Source organism: Leishmania panamensis (assembly GCF_000755165.1).
Source record: "Leishmania panamensis strain MHOM/PA/94/PSC-1 chromosome 17 sequence".
In the NCBI taxonomy this organism is placed as follows: Eukaryota; Euglenozoa; class Kinetoplastea; order Trypanosomatida; family Trypanosomatidae; genus Leishmania; species Leishmania panamensis.
The window spans coordinates 171080-192286 of record NC_025862.1 but is presented as its reverse complement, the minus strand read 5'-3'; the positions used below and the strand labels follow the sequence as shown (position 1 = coordinate 192286).

The 21207-nt window shown below is 61.3% G+C and overlaps 3 protein-coding genes across 3 annotated transcripts; all 3 read left to right on the top strand.

Annotated features, from left to right (window-relative positions):
- Positions 1–803: 803 nt before the first annotated feature.
- On the top strand, positions 804–11489 carry LPMP_170430 (hypothetical protein; the record flags this gene model as incomplete). Its single annotated transcript, XM_010699432.1, has 1 exon — positions 804–11489. The coding sequence occupies one exon, from the start codon at positions 804–806 to the stop codon at positions 11487–11489; it is 10686 nt and encodes a 3561-aa protein (XP_010697734.1).
- Positions 11490–12458: 969 nt separating this feature from the next.
- LPMP_170420 (hypothetical protein) lies at positions 12459–13352 on the top strand (the record flags this gene model as incomplete). The annotated part of the gene is made up of 1 exon (XM_010699431.1): positions 12459–13352. One exon carries the CDS (start codon positions 12459–12461, stop codon positions 13350–13352), a length of 894 nt encoding a protein of 297 aa, XP_010697733.1.
- Positions 13353–14637: 1285 nt separating this feature from the next.
- On the top strand, positions 14638–19350 carry LPMP_170410 (hypothetical protein; the record flags this gene model as incomplete). The annotated part of the gene is made up of 1 exon (XM_010699430.1): positions 14638–19350. One exon carries the CDS (start codon positions 14638–14640, stop codon positions 19348–19350), a length of 4713 nt encoding a protein of 1570 aa, XP_010697732.1.
- Between the last annotated feature and the right edge of the window lie 1857 nt (positions 19351–21207).

Genomic DNA, 21207 nt, shown 5'->3' with positions numbered 1-21207 from the left:
CCACACCCACACACACACGTACATCTACGTAGGTATACGTCGGATCCTCTCTCTTTCCTTCTCTCTCCCTCTCCCTGGACACGTACGTTTCCCTCCATTTTGTCATCGCCATCTCTCTGACGCTCTTCGTAGCGCACCGATCAGCGAGGCGCACTCCTTTTCCGTGTTGCGCTGGGGAGTAGGAGGGGGCCACTCGTTTTGGCGGTTCGTTGCGTGGTGCCTTTGTCGATCGCTGACCTCATCCGCGCTCCCCTCTCTCTCTCTGCCAGCCGGTGTCGTGCACACGCACAACCGCACTCAGCGCCCCTCTCTCCTTTGTTTTTCTTCCTCCTTTCGGCCTTCTCCTTGTCTTGTTCATCAGCATCCTTGTAATGCCCTCCGCAGCCAGTAGCGGCGTAGTTGCGCGATGTAGGTGTCTTCTGCCAGCGTTGCTCCTCAGCCTCTTCGCTTATGTCTGCTTGTGCGGTAGCAGTGGATGGGGACCCCTCCCAGCGCACGCTGCCGCTCCTCAGCAGTCTTCCTCGCAGCCCCCGAGCTTCCAGAGCGGTGATGACCCTAGCCATGTATACGCAAATCTGCAGGCGTTGAACGAGCTGGTGCTTGGCGCGCCGTACATGTTTGCAGCGGTTGCCAGCGATCGTAGCGATGCTGTCATGACCGCACCAACGGACGAGGAGGTCGTTGCGGCTGTGCAGCGTGCACGCGATGAGGGCCGCCGCGCACGAATCTCCGCTCAAGCCCCATATTCCGCACCAGCTGGGGGAGTTAACACGGATGCAGTGAGTTCTGAGGCGACAACCTCCATGTGTGCGGCGGACTTCACGTGCCCACGCTCGTCTGTTGCGTGGGCCAGCGGATCCTTCACCACTGGCGAGTTGCTCACCCCGCACACTCTCGCACTGCCCGTCGGCCTGACACTCAAGCTCAGCCTCTGCTGCCAGTACAAGTTCGACGGCACGCTGCTGCGAAGCACGGCACTGTACGATGCTTTTCTTGAAGAGTTGCTGAGGGCCTCGCCGTTCCAGGTGCTGAGCCCAGCCGAGAAGCGGGAGCTGTTCCCCCAGACTCTGATCCTTGTCGTGGATACATGGGACCGCCGGCGAGTGTACAACACCAGCTACGTCCTGACGGATGCAGATGTGGCAGAACACAACGACAGCGATGGTGACGTGCTGGTTCTGACAACTGGTGCTCTCACCCCAGCGACGCTGCTCAAGCTAATAACATCTTCCCCATCGCTTTCCGGGGGTAGTGGAAGGAGTGGATTCGGCTCCCACCACGCTGTACACACGAAGGCTGCTATCACTGATTCCACTACTGCACTGTGGACTGGCGCTCGCGCTGTCCCAACACATGGGGAGGTGGAGGCGGAGAGTAACGAACCAGTGAGCGCGGCATCTCTGGCGGCAAAGGCCGACATACAGCTTCACATTACGAACCAAGTGCTCAAGTGCAAGTGCCCACACATCCTGACAGTGATGCCGCTGCTGCACATGCAGCGAGATGCACTGCCACCGATCAACATTGTGGGACTCGGCTCTCACTGCGGGGTGCCGACATCGTCGCCCAACACTCACGGCGCCGATGTGCGCCAGTTAGTACCGCACATTCGCCGAGTCCGTGGCGCTGACGACACCGTCGTCTTTGCTGTTTCTTTCCATGTCACCCCACCAGTACCTCCCACCTCACTGGTTACGTGGACAGTGCGCAGCGTAGAGGAGTCGGAGGAGGAGGCCGGCAGCACCGTGCCGCTGGGGAAGCCGTCTTGGACTGATAGGCACCATCACAGCAGTGGTGGTCGTAGCGATCTCAGCGCTTCCCCTATATATGGCCCACTCACCTTGCGGCACTCGCGGCTGTTGACAGTGCCACACCGCTCTGCGAGCGGCACTGGCGGCGATGTCGAGGCTTCGGAGGTGCCTACCTCAACAAACAGTCTCCTTCCGCACAGCTCTGCCGCTAGTCCTTTCTTTGTTGTTGAGCCGAATGCGCGCTACGAGGTCTCCGTGCGCGTTTCGCGCAGTCCGCTCGCGCCAGCTCTTCATGCCCGCTGGGCAGGAGCTTCTGAGGGAGAGCAAGGCCAGGGTGAGCCTGCGATGGGTGTCCGCACTGCTGAGACGGTCTTCTGGCCATCTACCGCCATCGCATCAACTGAGCGGGTGTCACATGGTCGTTTTGTCCTTCGGCTGCCATTGAACCGCTCATGGGCGCTGCCATCCGCTCATCCTACTCCGCACTTTGGATTTCGCCGATCCATGCGACTGACAAACGGCACGATGAAACGTGCTGCCGTGATGGCCGCCCTCGACCCGTACTACCCACTACGTTCCTCCTTCCCCACCTCCTCGTCGGCCGATTCTGCCGGCAGTGCGAGCGCTGCGGCCAGCAGCGTTTGGTGGGGCAGGGGCATTGGACGCAGCTCGGTCGGTGGTGACAGCCACACTGGCAGCAGCGGCGCTACCCTCGGCCGCCGGCCACCCTTGGCCTACTACGGCTACTGGGAGAACACACCGCTACGCGATCAGCCACTGCCACAGCAGCTCACTCGCGTGATGGCCAACCCGTACGTAAACACGTCCGCGCTGGCTCGGAATGCCGATGAAACAGACGGGGACGGAGAGGCCGGCGGTGCGTTGGTGCCTCTCTTCCTTGGCCGCAACCTTGTCGCCTACTTCGTGCGCGACGTGGATGATGTCTGCGATCCTGTCGTTCTGGAGGAGCGCGAGGTGTGGGCGGTTCAGAGCCACATTACCACCGCCGGGCCGACGACGGCGTGCGGGGAGCAGCAGGACGTGTCGGCGCTGGTGCTGCGACAGCTACTCCTGCGAATGCGAGTGGAGCCGCAGCTGGAGGTTACTGTGCCGAACACGACGTGGCTCGCCGACCCACAGCAGCTTGCGGAGGCGGCGCGCGAGGGATACTACCGCTGCAAGGCACGCAGCAGCGCGGCAGCTACTTCTGCGGCAGCGCCAAGCACAGGTACCGCCTCGCTGCCCCTGTGCATAGCGGCCCCCGATGCGCGACGGGACGTCAGCGAGGTACACGCCTCTTTGAGCATGGGCAGTCGCGGCGTTTACGAGGTGGTGTGGGTGGCGCGAGTTACCGTGCGCGAGGAGCGGCTGATTAGTAAGGCGAACCTGGATCCACTGTACACCAGAGTTATCCCAGCGGCCCTGAGTGCTGGGGCGACATCCTCTGGACTGTTCATTGTGGAGGTGTATTCTCGCCCGCTGCTGGTGGTACGACGTCTGGCGAGTTACCCGCGCGTGGTCGCTGTAGAGCTACCTATGCATGCACGCCGCTGGGCGGTGTCGGCTCCTCGTCCTCTTGCAGAGCCTACATCGTCGCTCGTAGCCTTTTCAACGTCTCCCTCAGCTCCTCAGCAGCAACAGGATGCTCCCCATAGCGGTGACAGCAACAGCGCGGATGTTTTGAGCGACAGAGTACCCACCGGCTACTGGCGCTCGCGCCCCCCGCTGCGCGTCTTGTCAGTGGATGAGCAGCTCGTGGCAGAGCTGGACACGAACGACGTACCCAACGTGCAACGCACGCTACCGAGTGGCACTCTCCAGTTTGTTGCTAAGGACACTGGCGAAGCGCTGTCGCTAACTGTTGCCCTGGACGGAGCGGTGCACTCCTTTGCCTACACGTCGCAGTGCCCGGATACGCACGTCGAGTACCAGATTAACGTGGTCGCCCTGCCACCCCCGCCGATAGCGCCGGCGTTTGCGCCCATCTACACAGAAGAAGGGTGCGTGTTGCTCGTGGAACCGCGTGAGGTGCGTAAGGATGAGGTAGCGGAGTGGCACGTGCCGCCGTGCGTGTCGGCGCGGCAGCCGCCGTACTTGGTGGAGCGCACCATCTCAACCGAGGAGCAAGAGGAGTCGCAAATCATCACGACTGCCGTGGATGGTGGGAGGCCGTTGGCCCTAATGAGTGCGGATGTCGTGCCTAGGCCCGTGACTGCGTTGATGGCGTGCGGTGTGGAGCCGTACCACCACTGCGATGTCGTGTGGTCTGTGCACAACCTCGTCGCGGCAGTGGAGACGACATACTCGCTGCGGCGATGCCAGCGGCCACCGGACGTCCTCTTCCACGAAAACGCTCCTCAGCAGCGCACCGCGTACCCTCATGCGAAAGCGTTTGCGCTGCCCTCGGTGGCTGAGGTTGCCTACACCCGCGTCAACGTCTCCGCCTTGGCGCTTCTAGAAGACGGATCTGTGCCGACAGATACGGGTGAGATTGTCAGTCGCCACCGCCGTCATCGCCGCGTGATACCAATCGCCGGCTTTGCAGCTGACATAGGGTACTTCTTTAATCACACAAGTCAGCAGAACTACTTCGAGATGGAGTTGCACCTTGTCGAGGATGCAGTTACTCACCAGCTCTGGAACGCGCAGCATGATTACGTGGCGGGCGATGACGGGCCGATGGTGCTGCGCAGGCGAACCCGCGTGGATGTGCAGCAGCAGCAGCAGCAGGACACGCTATTGGGCAGTGCTGGTACCGATGAGTGGGGTGCCGACACTTCGACAAGCAGCAGTGAGTCGGTGGAGGACAAGGAGCTGCTCTGGGATGAGTGCCGCACGAGCAAGGGGCCCAACTCACGTAAGGCATCGTCGTTGCCGGCAGAGGATGCTGCCCAACTATCGGAGAGGCGAACATGTCACCGTCACCGCCGACAGCTCGATGAGCAGCTCGACACTGCACTGGAGAAGACCTATACGCTTCAGCACGAGGCAGAGGCGCGCCGACTGCGTGTCGCTGGGGTGGGCAACGCATCGCTGTTTTTGCTGGACTACGTCGTGCGAGGCTCGCCTGCGGTGCTGAGCGCCGAGGTAGAGGCTGAAAATCCTGAATTCGTGCGGCGTGGCATGTGTGTGGAGCAGCCGGGCTACGTCGCCATCCTCGCTATCAACCCTAGCGGCGTCGTTCATGGGGATGAGCGCTACGGCACGGTCTTGCCGTCACCGCCGGCCCCTGCTGTAGCTGTCTTGCCCTTCTGCGCCCCGCAGTACACCTTCTCCCGCTACCCGGAGCTCTTTTCGGTGTACGGCTACGACTTCACATGGGTATGCCCCGACGCGGCGGTCATGACGGCAGAGAAACACCACCCAACACACTCAGTCCTTTATTACACTCCAGAACGCTACGGCAGCGCCGCGGCGCCGCCGTCGACAAGTGTCGGCGAGGCACTCTGTCAGCTGACCGTCGCCAATCACGTCACGCACACAGAGCAGCGTGACTGGTTTCTAATGAGGCGCGTTTATCCAAGTCCGCTGCCGCCTACCGCCCTCGTCGTGCTTAGCCACAACGCAGCCGAGTCGCTGCAGGTGGTGCCGCCGTCGTCGAGGCTCAAGCCGCCGTCCAGAGGCGCCAGCGGCAGCGCTGGTACACCGAACAGAAGCGGCAAGGCACCTCAGCAACAGCTGCGACCTTCCTTCTCGCGAGCCACGCGCTTTGCGCCATCGCAGGCTGCCGCTGCGCCCCCTTCCATCATCCCCATGGAGAAACTTTACACTGCGCCCCCTAACACGTACCCTTTCGCCAGGGCGCGTCACATCGTCGGCAAGAGCGCCGTCCTGCACGTGGATGCCCCGTCAGACCCGGCTGTGGCGCAGTGGGCCGTCAAGAGCATCGTCCCGACCGTTTCCACCACCATAGGATTGCAGGTACTCATGGACAGCGTCGAGTTTCAGTCGCTACCTCGCCACCCGGCCGCCGTGGCCCGCGGCAGAGGCGGGTCGACAGTTCTCATCAAGGGGCTGCGCACGCCAGGGCTCTACACCATTACGCACTCTCTGCCAGATCCTGAGAACCCGAATGTGTGCCCGCCAGTGACTCTTACGGAGATGCTCGACGTGTTCCACGCGCAGGTGGTGGAGAAGGAGCTGTATGTGTGCAGCGACACTGCGGCACTGCAGGCCGTGCCCATCCCGAACGAGATCGCCCATGAGTTCGTTGGCCAGTGGGAGGTGGTGTCGCTGGCGACGGATGCGAACACGGTGTGGACGGCGAGTGTGAACTTCACCGGCATTCACTTCGAGCACGACACGCGGGCGGAGACTCTCGTGCATGGCCTGCCGTTCGGCGTCGTGACAATGCGCTGGTCTATCTACCGGCTTCTCCCGCCATCTACGGACGCCACCTTCCCACTCTCTTCTTGGACTGCCTTAGGCGAGGATATTAGCGGCTCTGGCACCAGCAGACGCGCTGCGTCAGCGGCATCCATGGCGCAGCATCGCATCCTCGTTGACTACGCCACAGTGGAGGTTCTTGTACTGACAGAGAATTTGCCCTCGCACCGCCTCGTGACTCTGGCTGATCATGCGGTGATCCTGACGACATCCTCAACGCAGAACTGGCGCTTGGCGACTAGAATGGGAGTCCCTGGTGCGTCTGCGGCTGTGGATGTTGCGGCGCAGGCGCGCATGAGCCTGCGCAGCATCCGCAACTACAGCCACGGCGAAGCAGCGGCCTTTCTTTTCCCATCAGATGACTCTACCGCTGACGGCACCGCACGTGCGGCGTTTCACACCTACTTTGGCCTGCACTCTCGCCCTGGCAGCGAGGTGCTCGTGCTGGAACCGCTCGCTGTTGGCACGGTGTACCTCCACTACGACCTTGTGCCGTCTCGCAGTATCTTTGGCCGGATGGAGGGGCACACGTGCGCGTTGAAGGGCTACTACGAGGTGGAGCGCGTCTCCGCCTACCTGACCGCAACGACTTCTATGGATCACGAGTGTGATGGCTACACCGGCAAGGGGCGCATCACACTGTGCCTGCATACCGAGGGAGCACCTGAAACGGAAAGTCGAGGCTCGAAGGACAATTCGCGGAAGTCCCCGACGTCGTCTCCGCGGACGAGGTGGCGGTCGCAGCCGTCTCGGACAGACGTGCAGTTTTGGCAGAGCCAGGTGCGCCTTATCGACCCCGCAGCGCTGGAGGACACCGTCAAGCGTGGTGCGCGCGAGGTGGAGCGGCTCAGCGGCGGGCGGTGCGCGACGCCGTGGTGGGTGTCACCGACAACACAGTGGTTTAACCCGTCCTACACCTCGGCGAATGCTTCCTCCTTACCAGGCCGTTGCGTATCGTTCACGGTCAAGGCGAGCCGTCATCTTTCAGCGCGCGAGGTGTCGCAGCCGCTGTTCGTGGCAGTGCCGCGACCATCTTCTCTGCCTACACCGACGCTGGTGGCGGCCTCAGGCGTGTACGCGGATCGGGTGGGCGATGGGGGCGCTGCAGGTGATGCATCGGACACCACTGGTGCGTGCCCCTTCCACGGTGACTTTATTTCCACCCGTATCATCGATGGCGCCCCCGGCGCTGAGGCGGCTGTCGCCGCCAGTGTCAGCGGGGCGCGCGGGAGGAGTAAGGGGGGTCGGCAGGATGGCACCGCCGCTGCAGCAGGTCGCTTTGGCCTCTCACCGCTCTTTCAACTTGGGCTGCCGCACACCTTCGGCGACGCTGCTACTTCGTTTGCGTCTACGTTCTTGGGCCGCGATGGCAGTGCGGGGGGAGGCGAGGTCAGCAGCGAGGGCTGCGCATGGGGCATTCGCTATTTGCCGGTGCTCCAGCCTGCGACATTGCGGCGTGCCAACGTGACGATGCGGCCGATGGTGGGGCTGCGTGGGGTACAGGACGACGTGACGTACGAGGTGAACATTAGCGGCCGAACCGCAGGGTTTGGAGGGCCGCCGCAGGCTTCCGCAAAGCAGGCGTCAGAGGCGACAGTGCTGCTGCGACTTGACCTTAGCCACCCGAGGCAACTTGGCGGCTTCATCGTCTCTTCGTCAGCGGAGACGGAGCTGAATCGGACGTGGAGAACAGCAATGCTGACCGTTTCCGGTGAGGCAGTGCATGGTGCCAGCCAAGCTGAAACCGTCGCTGACTCTAGCAGCAGCGGACCTGCTTGGGGAACCGAGATGCCACACCATAGCTTGCTCCACAAGTGCGTAGACGGCACCGTGCGCGGCGCCGACGTACTGCAATACTGGACAGAGACGAACCGCCCCGATGGCCGCGTCGACCGCACCGCGCAGGAGTGGCTAGACTACACCTTCGCCGTGCGTGATGCCACTGTTCCGTGCGACGTGCTCTTCGGTTCGCTGGAGCATCTCCTCTCCGAGACGCACGGTGATGGCCCCTCAACATCATCATCATCGACTTCTCCATCTCCTGGCGGCTGCTGGTACACCCAGCGCGCACGGCGAGGGCAAAAACCTGTTGCAGTGAGCCAAGGGGCGTCACCGTCATCCCAGCGACAGCAGCACTACATATCCCTTGCCGAAATGGAGCAGCAGGTGGAGCGCATTCGCCACCAGTGCAAGTGGACCGCGGATGGCATTGACGTGACTGGGCTGCCGGTCGATCTGCAGAACGCTTTGAGCCATCGCCGTGTGACAGCGACGCAGCTGCGCGTCCTCGAGGCGGCGAGAAAGGCACGGCAGGAGGCTGAGGAGGCCGCACTGGCAGAGGAGGCGCGCCAGCAGCAGTTGCACCAGCGCGAGCGGCAGAACACACTGTCGCACATGTCACCGATGGAGCGGCTAGCGAACGCGCTTCGGGCCTACCAAGGTGTCGCGCAGGGCAACGAGGTGGCGGTGCTGCGCATACGTCTTCCGCTCAAGGAGTCCTTCGCGACTCCTTACGACATTTTCCTGCGGACAGCGCTGCACAAAGACGTCCTGTGCGGCACCACCATCGATCCGCCACCCTCCCTCACTGAGCCCGCGGTGCAGCCGACTGTGGCGAACCCGTACTCGCTTGTGCCGCTCGGTCGTGTGGAGGTGCGCGACATGGCGCCGGCGCTGTCGGCGTACCCTCCTGTGGTGAAACAGTGCGAGATAGAGGGCGGCCTGCCGGTACTGACCTTCGAGCTTACCGGCGCCAACTTTGCCCAGACCGTTTTTTCAGCCGACGCGGTGACGCTGGAGGAGATTCCGAATCCTGCCTTACCGAAGACAAAGGAGGGCGCATCGCGTACCCTCGATGTGGGGCTCACTGCGTGCATCGAGCAGATGCGGTGTGGCCTACAGGTGGCTGTGGAAGCCGGCTCCCGCAAGCGGCTGTACTTACAACTGCATGCATGTCCTGACTTTAGGATGCTAACCCCTGAGGAGTACAACGAGCACCAGGACAGCGACGCACTATTGCGGCGCCTGCAGCTCCCTCGCTACTTGCGTGTGACGGTGCACAATGCGATTCATCCGGACAGCTTTGTGGCTCCATCGTTACGAAGGACAGGCCGCGGGGCGTCAAACGCGTCAGCGTGGTGGTCGACGCCTGCGGGTGGGCCTCCCACGAGTGCCACGGCCACCTCCACCGATGCGAGTTTTGTAGTGGAGGTCCGCCCAACGTTGGCGCGTCTGCACCTGCGCTCTTCTGCAAATATGGTGTTACCGGACCCCACGGTTGAAGAGCGAGCCCACCGCCGGTACCGCAGGCGGGAGGGCGGCAGCTGGTGGAGTGGCGGTGTCAGAGCTGCCGGGCCATCGAGACTCGACCCTGCGACGGCGCCGGGGGACGAGCCAGCGCAGCCGACTGAGCCGTCCTTCGATCCGACGCCAGGCCGCCCACTGCTGCTGTGCGAGGCGGACCTGCGACGCTATGGCTTCCAGCTCGGGATCGAGCTTATCGGCGACACATGGACCCAGTCGGTCGGCGAGGGCGGCCACAGTGCAGGTTCGCGTGCGAGAGCTGCACCCCATGACGGCACTGCCGTCTACCATGCTCAAGAACCGTTAGACCTGCCGCGTCAGAGGGCCCCGCCGAACGTGGCGCTTATTAACAGCTTCAGCGTTGTGGAGCATCACAGCCTCGACAGCAGCCATCACCGGTACATGAAGGGCGGTGAGGTGTACCGATCCCACTTTATTCACTACCTCTTCTCCGAACTGCTCCGCGACCCAGCCATTCTGCAGAGCCATCGGTTTGTGTACCGCTACAACGACACCTTCACCAGTATAACGATACCGCCACTCTCTGCCAATGCCGCAGCGGCGACGTCGCGTCGTGACCGTCGTGATAGTGGTTGGCTCGACGGACAACCGCGTGATGCAGGAGTCACGGGGGCTGAGGAATACACAGGACTGTACGCTGCCCAGGTGCAGCCGAGCGCCTCAAAGCCACGATCAACGGGCGGTAGCGCCGATAGCGCAGGGGTGGCGGCTACGGCGACCTTTTCAAACGCCTTTCCGGCGGTTCGTCCGTTCTGCAAGGTGGAGGAGATCCTCTTCGCCGTCCCAGGCATCGCCACCGAGTGCCGCGGGTGTCTGCTGGCTGACACCACCTTTTACGTGGCGGGTGACCTGACAGGCGTGTGGACTGTATCGTCTAGTTCCAACACTGCTGCTGCTACTGGCACGACATCCACGACTGCATCGGTGGCGGGAATCACAACCCGCGGCACATCTGCAAACGAGGCGGCCACGCCACTTTTTAGCTGGGCTGGCGAAAGATTCACCCGTCCGCTCGTCCTACCGTGGGACAGCGCTGCACGCGTGCCGCGGCGCTGGCAGTTCGACTGGGTCTGCCCCACCACCGCCCACCGTGCACTTGGGCACCTGGCCTTGCAGCTCAGCGGCCGCAGCGACGGTGCAGCACTCTCCATTGTCATGGATGTCGTCCTGTATCGCCTTCGCGGTGTTGATGGCGGGGCACTGCCGGCGACTCAGCGGCCGTTGGTTCTGCTCTCGAGTACCCCGGCTGAGCTGTCAGTTGTGCTGCGGCAGAACCACGCGTACACTCGCCGTGCCGGCACTGGCGTCGGGCAGACGACGCTCGCAGCTCCGCTGGTCCTGAACGTGAACCAGACAGCTGTAGATGCAGCCTACACGCAGCTTGCCGATGACATGCTGCGACGCCGCCGGCATGCCCAGACGGCACTTGAGTACCACAGGGACGGCCGCTACGCTGGTGGGCAACTAGTCGTGAATGCGTCCGTCTTCTTGAAGGTGTGCGCAGGTGATGCAAGCGTGGCTAGCGGCGGTGCAGCGCCTTGCATGGTCGTCTCCATCACCGAAGCTCTGTTGGCAGTGGAAGCGCCGAAAGTGGTCAGGCAGCCCGCCTTGTGGACGAGACGGCTGCTCGAACGCAGTGGTGGGGGCATGGACTCTGGCAGCACGGCAGGAGATGCATTCTACGATGCTTCGCCGTCGCCTGTGTCACTGCCGGTGCTGCTCTACCACCTCTTTATGGCTTTTCTCGTTCATGAGCTTCTGCCGATGCTTGGTATCGTCATCGTTGTGGCGCCGCCGGGCACCGTTTCCCCTCTCTCTGACTCTCTTCTGGAAGACCAGCACCGCGCGCACGTGGCCTTCACTATCATGGCATTCCTGCTCTTCATGTTTGTCTACGCGTACGGGCCGCTGACGGCGTGGGTAGGTCTCTGTCTGGTGGTGTGGTCGCTCTCCCTGTACTATAGCCGCCGTACTGAGCTGGTTTTTTTGTTTGTCGCCTCGGTGGTCTACACGCATTACTTCATGTGAACGGGAGGAGGCGGGACGGACAGGGGGGAGGCGGGGGTTGTGTCTAGGCGGCGGAGAGGATGGTGGATGTCTCTGTGCATATATTTCTTTCGTGTATATCTTTGTGTGCCTTATGAAGAGGTGAGTGGGTGGACGGCGCGTCTTCTAGCGACGTAATTAGCCAGTGATCTGCATGCACGCTTAACTATCAGCTCGATAAGTGACTCTGCTCTCTTTTTCTCTTTCTCTTTCTCTCTCTCTGAGCACCAGAGAGAAAGAAAGAGAAACGAAATTGCTCGCCAAGGGAAGCCTGGAGGTGTTGGCAATTATGGGGGGAGCGTGTCCCCTACAGAGGTTGCACGCGTGCACTTCAGCGCACTTGCCCAGTCGTTGTCGTTGCTCTCTTCTTGTGGCGCTTCTCCCGTTTCTTGTTTTCGATCATTGCCGAGATGGGGGAGGGGGGGTTTAGTGAAGGAGGGTGCGACGGATATTGTAGATATGCTCGCCTCCCGTTGCGGTGAAGGATCGCCATCATCGCTTCCCCCCTCTCTACGGCTCGTTTACTGATCTCTACCATCCCCCTACTGATGGCAGGCGTTTTTTTTTTGGGGGGGTGGCGGTGGTGGTGAAGGAGCGAACCCCGTTTGGGTTTTAATGGCAGCGACATCCTTGCTGCAAACCTTCTCTATTGCTGTGTCGCCATTGCTCTTTTTACTTCCACCACCACCTCCTCCCCTGGACTCTCCTTGTCGACCTGTTCATCAACTCTCCAACCGCATCCTTCTCTGTGCATCACTCCACTCACCGACATGGATGCACGCGCCCACATGTCGCAGCGCCCCCTCCCCTCTCTCTGTGGGTGTTCCTCGCTTTTTTTCACTCGCGCTCTCTGCTACTGTTTCTCCAATGCTGCTCCGCGGTACGGTGGCATCGACGGTGACCTCGGCGCTTCTCCATCGCGGGGGCTGCACACAGGGGTCGGTGGCGGCAATGCCCGCCGCTCACTTTGCTAGTTCTTGCTGCCGCTCGCCTCCATTGGCTGCTCTATCTTCGTCGTACCAGTCAACGTCTTCGCTTGGGCTGTTGCGTGCCGCCGCACCGGTGCTGCTGTGTGCTTCCACCACATGTAGCTCTTCTGCCTGGGCAGCGACTCGCCGCTGGCAGTCCAGCAGCAGCCCAAGCTACGGCACCGTCCCCGCCGACATCGATTCACCACGCGGTGCGACAAAGCCCACCGAAGAGGAGCTTCATCGCGAGCAGCGTCGCCGCACGCACGGGCACGCGGCAACAGCTGAGGAGGCGAACAAGAACGCCGTCAACACCCACGTAAGCGGGTATAACCCATGGGAGGTGCTGGGCCTGAAGCCGGGTGCATCGACACAGACAATCCGCCTGCGCTACCACGAACTTATGAAGCAGGTTCACCCGGACATGGCGGTGGATGGCGCCGGCGACATCCCGCGCCTCAACCAGATTAACAAGGCCTACGAACTGATTACGAAGAGCCCGACGCTGGACCGGCGCTACCGCAACCTCGTCTCTGACACGCAGTACTTTTACTATAAATTCCTGCCTGAGTGGATGGCACGCAACGTGGATGAGATGCCACGGTACTGGAGTTGGGTGAAGTGGCGTACTCCGAGTGGCTTCCACATTTTCCTGCTGCTTTGCGGCTTCTACGTCCTTGGGCGCTTCTACGCCGCCTTCCCGCTGCTGACGAGCGTTTTTTTTATCTCTGTTGCGCTGGACGTGCTGCTGCACACGATGCTCGCCCCTGCGGCGCTGTGCATGCTGTTTCTCTACTCGATTATGGCGTACCGAAGCTACGATATGGCGTGGCTGACAAGCCCGAAGGGCTTTCTGCGCCGAGAGCTGGGGTACTAAACCGATGAGCAGTATTGCGGCGCGCGTTTTCCTGTTGTTGGTGCTGTGCAGATGCCTTGTGTAGGCTGATGATAGTGGTGAAGTGTGTGAAGTGCTCTTGTTGTTTTCCTTTCCTTTCTTTCTCGCTCTGGGTAGAGGGGGAAGTCGACAGCGTGTGTGTGTGCGCGCAGGAGCGCATGAGTGTCTCTGTGGGCAGTGCCCCGGATGTCGGTGAGGGAGGAAGAATGCAGGTGGTGATTTCCTCCCTCAGTGGAACTCCGCTCAACAGCCATGTGTTCATCCTTCTTCCTCCGCTCTCCTCTGCACCTTTACTGTTTGCAGACCTTTCTCTTGTCGCGTCTTGTTTGCCTATGCGTGTCGGTGTGCGTGTGTGTGTGTGTCGGTTCTCTTAAGGCGGTGGTGCTTATAAATCGAGTGGGTAGTCGCAGATGAAGTCGAGAGGAGGAGGACGAGTGGGTGTGTTTGGGAGATATGGAGGGGAGGGGTGGGGGTCGCAGCGTGGGCTTCTGCAGTCCTCCGTACCGCTACATGCAGGGCGCCTCGTCCTTCTAGGATGAGATACGTCCCCCTGACCTCCCCCGTCCACGGTATCTCCTCTTCCCCTCTCCCCTCCCCTCTGTTTGCAGGTGGCTGTGTGCGTAGGCGTGTTCTTCGCCCTCTCACAACACCGGTCGACTCCTTCAGCCACTATAAAACAACCGAAAAGGACTACTCATGGAATGCGCGCCACACAAGGAAGGGGAGTGAAGTACGAGCGGATGATGCAACGACATGCAAGCAGCTGCCCGTTCTACGTATGCATGTGCGTCTCATGTGTGGTTCGCTCAGTGACACAGCCGTGAGTCCCCAATCAAGCACACTTGTAAGCAACTAAGGACTTTCCTTCCCTCGCTCCCTTGCGTGCGCCTCACCTCGCTCCATCTCACGCTTAGTATTTTCTCTGCTCACTATCCCTACCATCCCGAATCTTTCTCACATTGTGTCACTCTTAGCTGTCTCTCTCTCTCTCTCGCGCGCGCGGACGTGCATCATCCATCACTGCCGCCACCCCCCTCCCCCCGTGCCGCTTCACTCTCAGCTGCTTTTCTATGTGTGGATTTACCGCTTTCGCTTTGCCCTTTTGGCCCCACCTTGGGCGCTCGCTAACGACAACCCCTCCTCCCCCTTCCCCGTTGCACCCCTTACCTTTCTACTCTCGTTAACACTGTCTCCGCTGATACAACGCTCTCTCTTAAACCCTCACAGTGACACCCGTCGCGCAGTGTGGCGAGCTTCATCGACACCCATGTCGGCCGAGCACAGCCACGCTGATGGAGATGTGGACGCCCCCTCGTTCATCTACTTGGGCGAGCCACTGCCGTCTTCAGTCATGCAACTGGGGCTTTCCCTCAACGACTCTTTGCTCACCTCCACCGCGGAGGTGACACCAGCAGCGGCGTCACTCTCGTTTCGTGTACGTGCGATGCACCTCGACGACGTCGCCGAAGACGTCATCCTCGTCTGCGAGGACAGCATCACTCTCTGTGTGCCGTTAACTTGGAGCGGCGCTGCTGCAGCAACGCCATCGGACTTGGAAAGGTATTCAAGACCGGAGAGGAGCACCACTGCTGCAACTACTCATGACAACGCCACTCGTCCAGCCTACACCGCGGCATCGACTACTAGGACGCACCATCGCAGCTGCTCGCCGCATGCGCATGGCGAACTTTCCTGCTTGCCCTCTCGCCCTTCTCCGTCAGCACCGCCGGCATCTCAATCTTCTATTCCCACTTCTAGTGGCGCAGCGGCGGCGGCGTGCCTGCGAATGGCGAACCCTTTGCAGGTGTGGGCCTCCCCTCTTTCTCCGTCCTGCTGCACCACAGCTTCCACTAGCGGACTCTGCCTACCACGTCGTCTGCCAATGCCGCACGCGGAGCTCCGCAGCTCGGCGTCGGTGTTAATGGCTGTGCCGCTACCGCCACCAGCAGCGCTGTCGTCATCTGCATCTTCGACCAGCCGCGACGGAGCATCAGAGCTGATATCGGGGTCCGTGCCTGTCTCGGGCCATGATGCACGCGTCACCCCTCCGCCCGTCATGGCAGTCTTCATCATGGAGTGCCCTGTACTGCCTGAAGGTGTGGACTACATCGAAGCATCTTCGATTCCGCTCGCGCGCCCGCTGGCAAGGATTGTATGCGCCCCCAACACGCTGCGCTTCCGCGAAGCGTGGTACCCGATACAGTTCTTCTGTTGGTGCGACAGCGCTGCTGACGCTGCTACCTCGACGACGGCAGCGTCGCCACCGTACGTTGATCATCACCTCCTTTGTGTTTCCTCGATCACTGTCGATCTTATCCGGGTGCGCTGCCGGATCGGCCTCGGACTCTCACCCCAGCCACCTCATTCCCCGCCAGCGTCCATGATGCCCTCACCTCTGCCCTCGTGTGGAAACGGTGGCACGCGTGAAGGGGAATGCATCGAGCGAACGACGTCGCACGCCCCGTTTGTCTCTCCTGCGAATGCGGCGACAGCGGCTTCACTCGCCCCTTCATCGTTCACGACGTCGTTCGCTACCACTGGCGGTGTGTGCGATGGGGCCGCGCTGGTGATGATCAGCGTACTGCAACGCTACGTCACGCGCTCTGACTGGTGCACCTACGATGCGCGAGGTCGTGTGCTGCTGAGCCTTAACCACGCTCGGCCGTCGGTGGTGAAGCCCATCAAGGTGTACAGGGGACAAGGGGCGTCCTCCGTGGACAACGAACGAAGCACGAGGTCGAGCGGGATAGCGGAGGTGAGTTCTTCGCCGCTGGAATTGTGTACGTGGACGGAGTTGACTTTGTCAGAAAGCTTGCGCGCTACCCCCCACATGAGCTGCACCTCAAGACACGACACTGCCGCCGGGGCTGCGGCTGCTGCTTTGTCGGATCTGCCGCTGCCGGTTCTCCGGTCTCAGCAGATATCGCATCAGCTGTCCTCGATGCTGGGCGTATTGACGGTCTATGGGCAGTCGTTTGTGTATCACGTGTTGGCCGGTCTCGGCACCATCGGCGGCCAACATGAGCCGGTGATGAACTTGCACATGTACCTTCCCTCCGAAGGGAGCAGAGGCCGGCCCTTGTCCGGTGTGTCGCAGACGGGGAGAGCGCTGAGTAGCGGAGTTACTGATGCTAGCGTTCCAGCGTCAGCACCTGAAGCATCAGGCGGCGACTCGCTCTTGAGGCGGCTCAAGGCAGCGGCGTCGTTGGCCACAGCGTCTGCGCCGCCGCCTGGGGTGTGTGGTGGCTCATTCATCCACGTTGCGCAACTGTCCTTGGCTGCGGTAACCTCGTGTGCGTCTCGTGCGTCGCAAGCGGCTGTGCCAGCCCCTTTAGCAGACACTCTAGAGGCTGACGAGCTCACCGCAACGCTGCTGCGGCCACCGAGTTTAGGCCACCTCTGCGTACAAGTGGTTGACAACCTCATCGTGATCCACGCCCCAGCCACGGCACAGTTGGCTGTGTTCGACCTGGCCGATTGCAGTATCAGCAGTGCGTCGCAAATGAGAGCCACTGCTGCTTTTCACCATGCGAGAAGGCGAATGACAGCGCGGCGCTATCTATGGAAGGCGGTGGCCTCCGGTGCCATCGACTCCAGGGTGCGGTTCCCCAACCCTGCCGTTGCCAGTCCCGCAACCAGCACCGCTGCTTCAGCGGATTGTTTTTCTGAGCTGGCGTCTTCGTGGGAAGCTAGAGGAGGCGCGGTGTCAGCCTCACAAGGAATGGGCAACAGCAGCATCAGCATCACTGACAGCGCCGACGACACCTTCGCAGCAGCGTCACGTTCATCGCTACCACCGCCACCAACAGCGTTCCATCCGTCAGCTGACGCCTCTAGCGGTGCTCAGGTCACCACCACCAGCGAACTAGCTGCTGAGCACCGGCAGCAGCAGTTTTATCGTTCGCGTGGTAGGAAAGCAGCATTGCAACGACAAGCGCCATCGGCCGACTTCCCCTCCATGCTGTCCGTCTTGAGGAGCTCAATGCTGGAGTTGACGGCGTGGGAGAACCCCATTGCCGCCTCTGCTGTACCGTTGATGTACCCGCTATACTGCTGCAGCGCAACTGCAGTGGTGAAGGCTTGTGAAGCTGAATGCGCAGGCGGCAGTCGAGATGCGCTGAGTGGCGGTAAGCCGGTCGTCTACGGCGACTATCAGTGGCTGGCGAGTTCACAGGTTCCACTGGTCATCAACGCGTCGGACGGAACTCTGCGCGTGTGCCGTGTAGACGCCGCGCGGGTGGCGGAGTGGCGTCTGCTTATAGACTTAAGCCGTGGGAGCGAGCACGGCGACCAGTACCCTTGGCCGCGGCAGCAAGGGCAGGACCTCGACGTAAACACCCTGAATGGCGATACGGCGGCTGGACTTGTCCGCTCCTACGTGCGCTTTCTGTGTCGGCGCCATCAGATGTTTTCCGCTCCCTTGGCCAAGGGCCGCAGCACGGGCAGCGTGTACGCTCTTGTCGGCCTTCTACGGGAGCTAGCCGGGCAAGTGGTGGGGTTGGCGGGCGATGATAGCGATGGCAACGCTGCGGCAGTGTCCCAGGCTGACCAAGTGGAGTGCGCAGAGGTCGATATCTTGCGGCGTCTTCTGTGCACGACCACCACGTCGACACTGCACGTCGCAGGCAATGAGTTGTACGCACTATGGAAATGCATACTGGCGAACCTCACGCTCGAAACCGAGTTTTCTCTCCGCTGCGTTGCAGTGGAGCTTGAAAGCACCTTGGCTTCTGCAGGTGGGGCGGGCAGCTCTGAGACGTCTGGTGGGCTCCCAATCAGCTCCACTGCGCTACAGCGGCTCATTTTACAGACGGTTTTTTCTCCCACTTGGACAGCCCTTCAGTCATCTTGTTTGCCACGCCACCCCCAGCAGCAGGACCAGAGGCGGCGCCAACTGGAGGGGCTCCTCTGCGATTATATACTGCTCCTGCACAGCGCTGCCATTCCAGTGGAGCTGCAACTCCAGTACTTGCTGCTCGAAGTGATTCTTTGCCACGTAGCGGACACTTCGACGAGACGGTCGGAGTCTCCTCAACCGACGTCCTCCTGCAGCGCAGCGCGTCGTGTGCAAGAGCTGCTGCGGCAAGGGATACTGGAGCCAAGCGACGCCACGGCACGCTGGCTGTTGGATTGGTGGTGCACAAATCAGAAAGTAAGAGCATCAACTCAGTGCATCGGAGCAGCTGATGCGAGTGCGCGCCGCCTTAGCGCGAGGGGGTCTTCACAGGAGTACCGCTCTGAGCAGCCTGACGCAGTCGCCACTGTACCTCTGCCTCTGGCCGTGGCGACGACAACACCACAGCGGAGTGCGGAAATGTTGTTCTCTCGCTTCGGCCCCCGTGACAGCACGGAGGAGACCGAGGTCCTCTTTGGGGAGGCGGTGCGTCTTCTTGAGGTGCACGGCTCCTTGCTGGAGGTTGCGGAGGCATACAGCTGGCGCTCCGACTTCACTGCTGCCGCGGCGGTGTTGAAGCATGTTCCACATCAGAGTAAATTCAGTGAGGTCCCCGGGGTTGCTTCCTGGTCGGCGCTGTCGCACCGAGGACAGACACGTGCGCTGTCGTGGGACACTCTAGCCCTCTCCGTGCTGGATGGCGCGTGGCGGTATCTGCGTTGGGCAGAAGAAGCGCTCATCTCCCACACCGACGGTGCTCCTGCCACATCCCAGCGGCGGCGTATCGCACCTGATCTCGCTTCCAATCCACCTAAGTCTTGGCAACTGCGCTCACTTGAGCGACAAGTCCGAGATGCGCATCGCATGTACGTCACCGTGGCAACGACACTACTGGGGAAGCCGACGACAGGGGCGTTGTCGCCATCACCAGTAATCGAGGCAGCAGATTTCAGCCAGGGTTCCCTCGCACCATCCACTGCGGCCAACGTCGACGGCCGGTTCCACGCACACGAGGTACACTACGAGCAGCTGTGCCGTCATATGGAGCAGGACTGGCACGATCTAAAGCTGCGAGGTGGGGCGTGACAGAGATGGAGGGGTGTTACGACAGCCGTGTCGCTGCGGCGTTGTTACCCGCATGGTACCCCTCAACTTTGCCCACTTCTCTCTCGGTTTCTCAAAGCGTATACACAAGACCCAAGAGGAGGCATCGAGAGAAGGAGAGTAGGAACCCCTCCTGCGTCGCCGCGTGCACTGAGACAGCGATGATGGATCGAAGGGAGTGGTGGATAGGAGGACGGAGGGGAAGAGTAATGACGTGTCCACTGGGGTGCGGGGGGGGGGGGAGTGGGAGGAGGGCATCTGCGCGCTGGAGGATGTCTTTGGTGGCTCCTCTGTGCACACTCGAAGCTGCAGCAAACGAAAAGCCAACGCGATTTGTGTGTAACCCGCTGGGAAGGACAACATCGTCCTCCTCTACTTTTTATCTCCGGCCTCCTCCTCTCACTCTCACACCACCAAACGAGGCGATATCAGAAGACCGGGCTAGAGGGCAGCAGGGGCATTATACACAGCTGTTCTACGCTCACCTTCTCGGAGAAGGTGCGCGGCTAGTCCTCATTCCCCTCTCTTACCCTCCTGGTGCACGCCAAGGTTCGCTGGGTAACGCAGCGACTTCACACCTGCCAAGTTGTCGCTGGCTACGCTTTGCGCATACGTCTTCTTGCTTTTCCCCCTCTTCGCTTCCGCTTCGCCCCGGCACATGCATGGCCCCTCGCTCTTCTCCGCACTCACGCAGCGCTGGCCGCGACGTGCACACGTGATGCTGAGGAAAACAAAAAAAAACAAGTAACAAAGAGGAGAGTTTGCTTGCCTTGTCGCGCACAGGCTCAACTTCTTTCTGCGGTGCGGTGCGGTGCGGTGCGTGCGCGCTTATGCTTCCCTCCCCCTTCCTCCGCGCTGTGACTCACCTTCGTATCCCGCCTGTCTACCCTTTCCTTGGCTACTTCCCCAAATCTGCAATACCAAGCGGTGCCAGCTCTGTCTGGTAAGATGAACTAGAGCAGGCGTTTGAGTGTGTAATCGCCGTGCTCTTCCTATGATCAGGGGTTCCGGTGACAGTGAGGGTTCTTCACAGCAGCACGTGCAGGTAAGCATGCTGTTTGGCGGCGAGATGGATGCCTAAGTCTGGAGACACCGCCCCGCTGCAGGCCACTGCCACCTCCGCTTCCCTCAGTGGCGGTGTCATGAGTGAAGGAAGTCGCAGGAGCGGCGGCGCTGTGCACTACGCAGCTGCGTTGGCGGCAGACTGCGAGGGGGGAGGGCGTTGCTCGCTACTTTCTCAGCTCGAGCCGAGGCGTACAGCGAACTGAGATCTTGTTGGAGGCAAGCGGGCGGGCACTGCTACAGGTAATTAGTCTCCCCATCCCAGCGATGGCTCTCGTGCGGGACGCGGGCTGCACAGTCTATCCGGCAGAGCTGCTCATCGAGACCGACAGAGGTCCGGTGTCTTGGCGGGTGCGTTCGCGTGGTGGTGGTGGGTTAGGCACTGACCCATCTGCATCGTTGCCGCGGTCTAGATGGCCGTTTTAGCTTCTGCCGGGTGACGGTGTCGCTGAATAGCGGCGATGTTGCGTTGCTTGCCGTGTTGCAGAGGGGCTTTGCACCACATGCGAGGAGGACTGCACCGAGATGAGGCTCTGATATGAATTGCCTGCAAGCGTTAGCGGCGGCGTACAGGAGAAGCGCCGTCCTGTGGAGCACCAGCTGGTGAAATCTACACATTGATCGCATTTTTCAACCACAGGTGAGTCGTGCCAATCTGCGCAGCTTGTGGCGTCCAACGGAGAGGAGGGGGGGGGCGGAGCGGAGGTTTGGCGTGTTCACGAAGCACTTACGAGGCTCACTCGGGACTCATGCTTCTCAGGCCGTCGATGTCGTTGC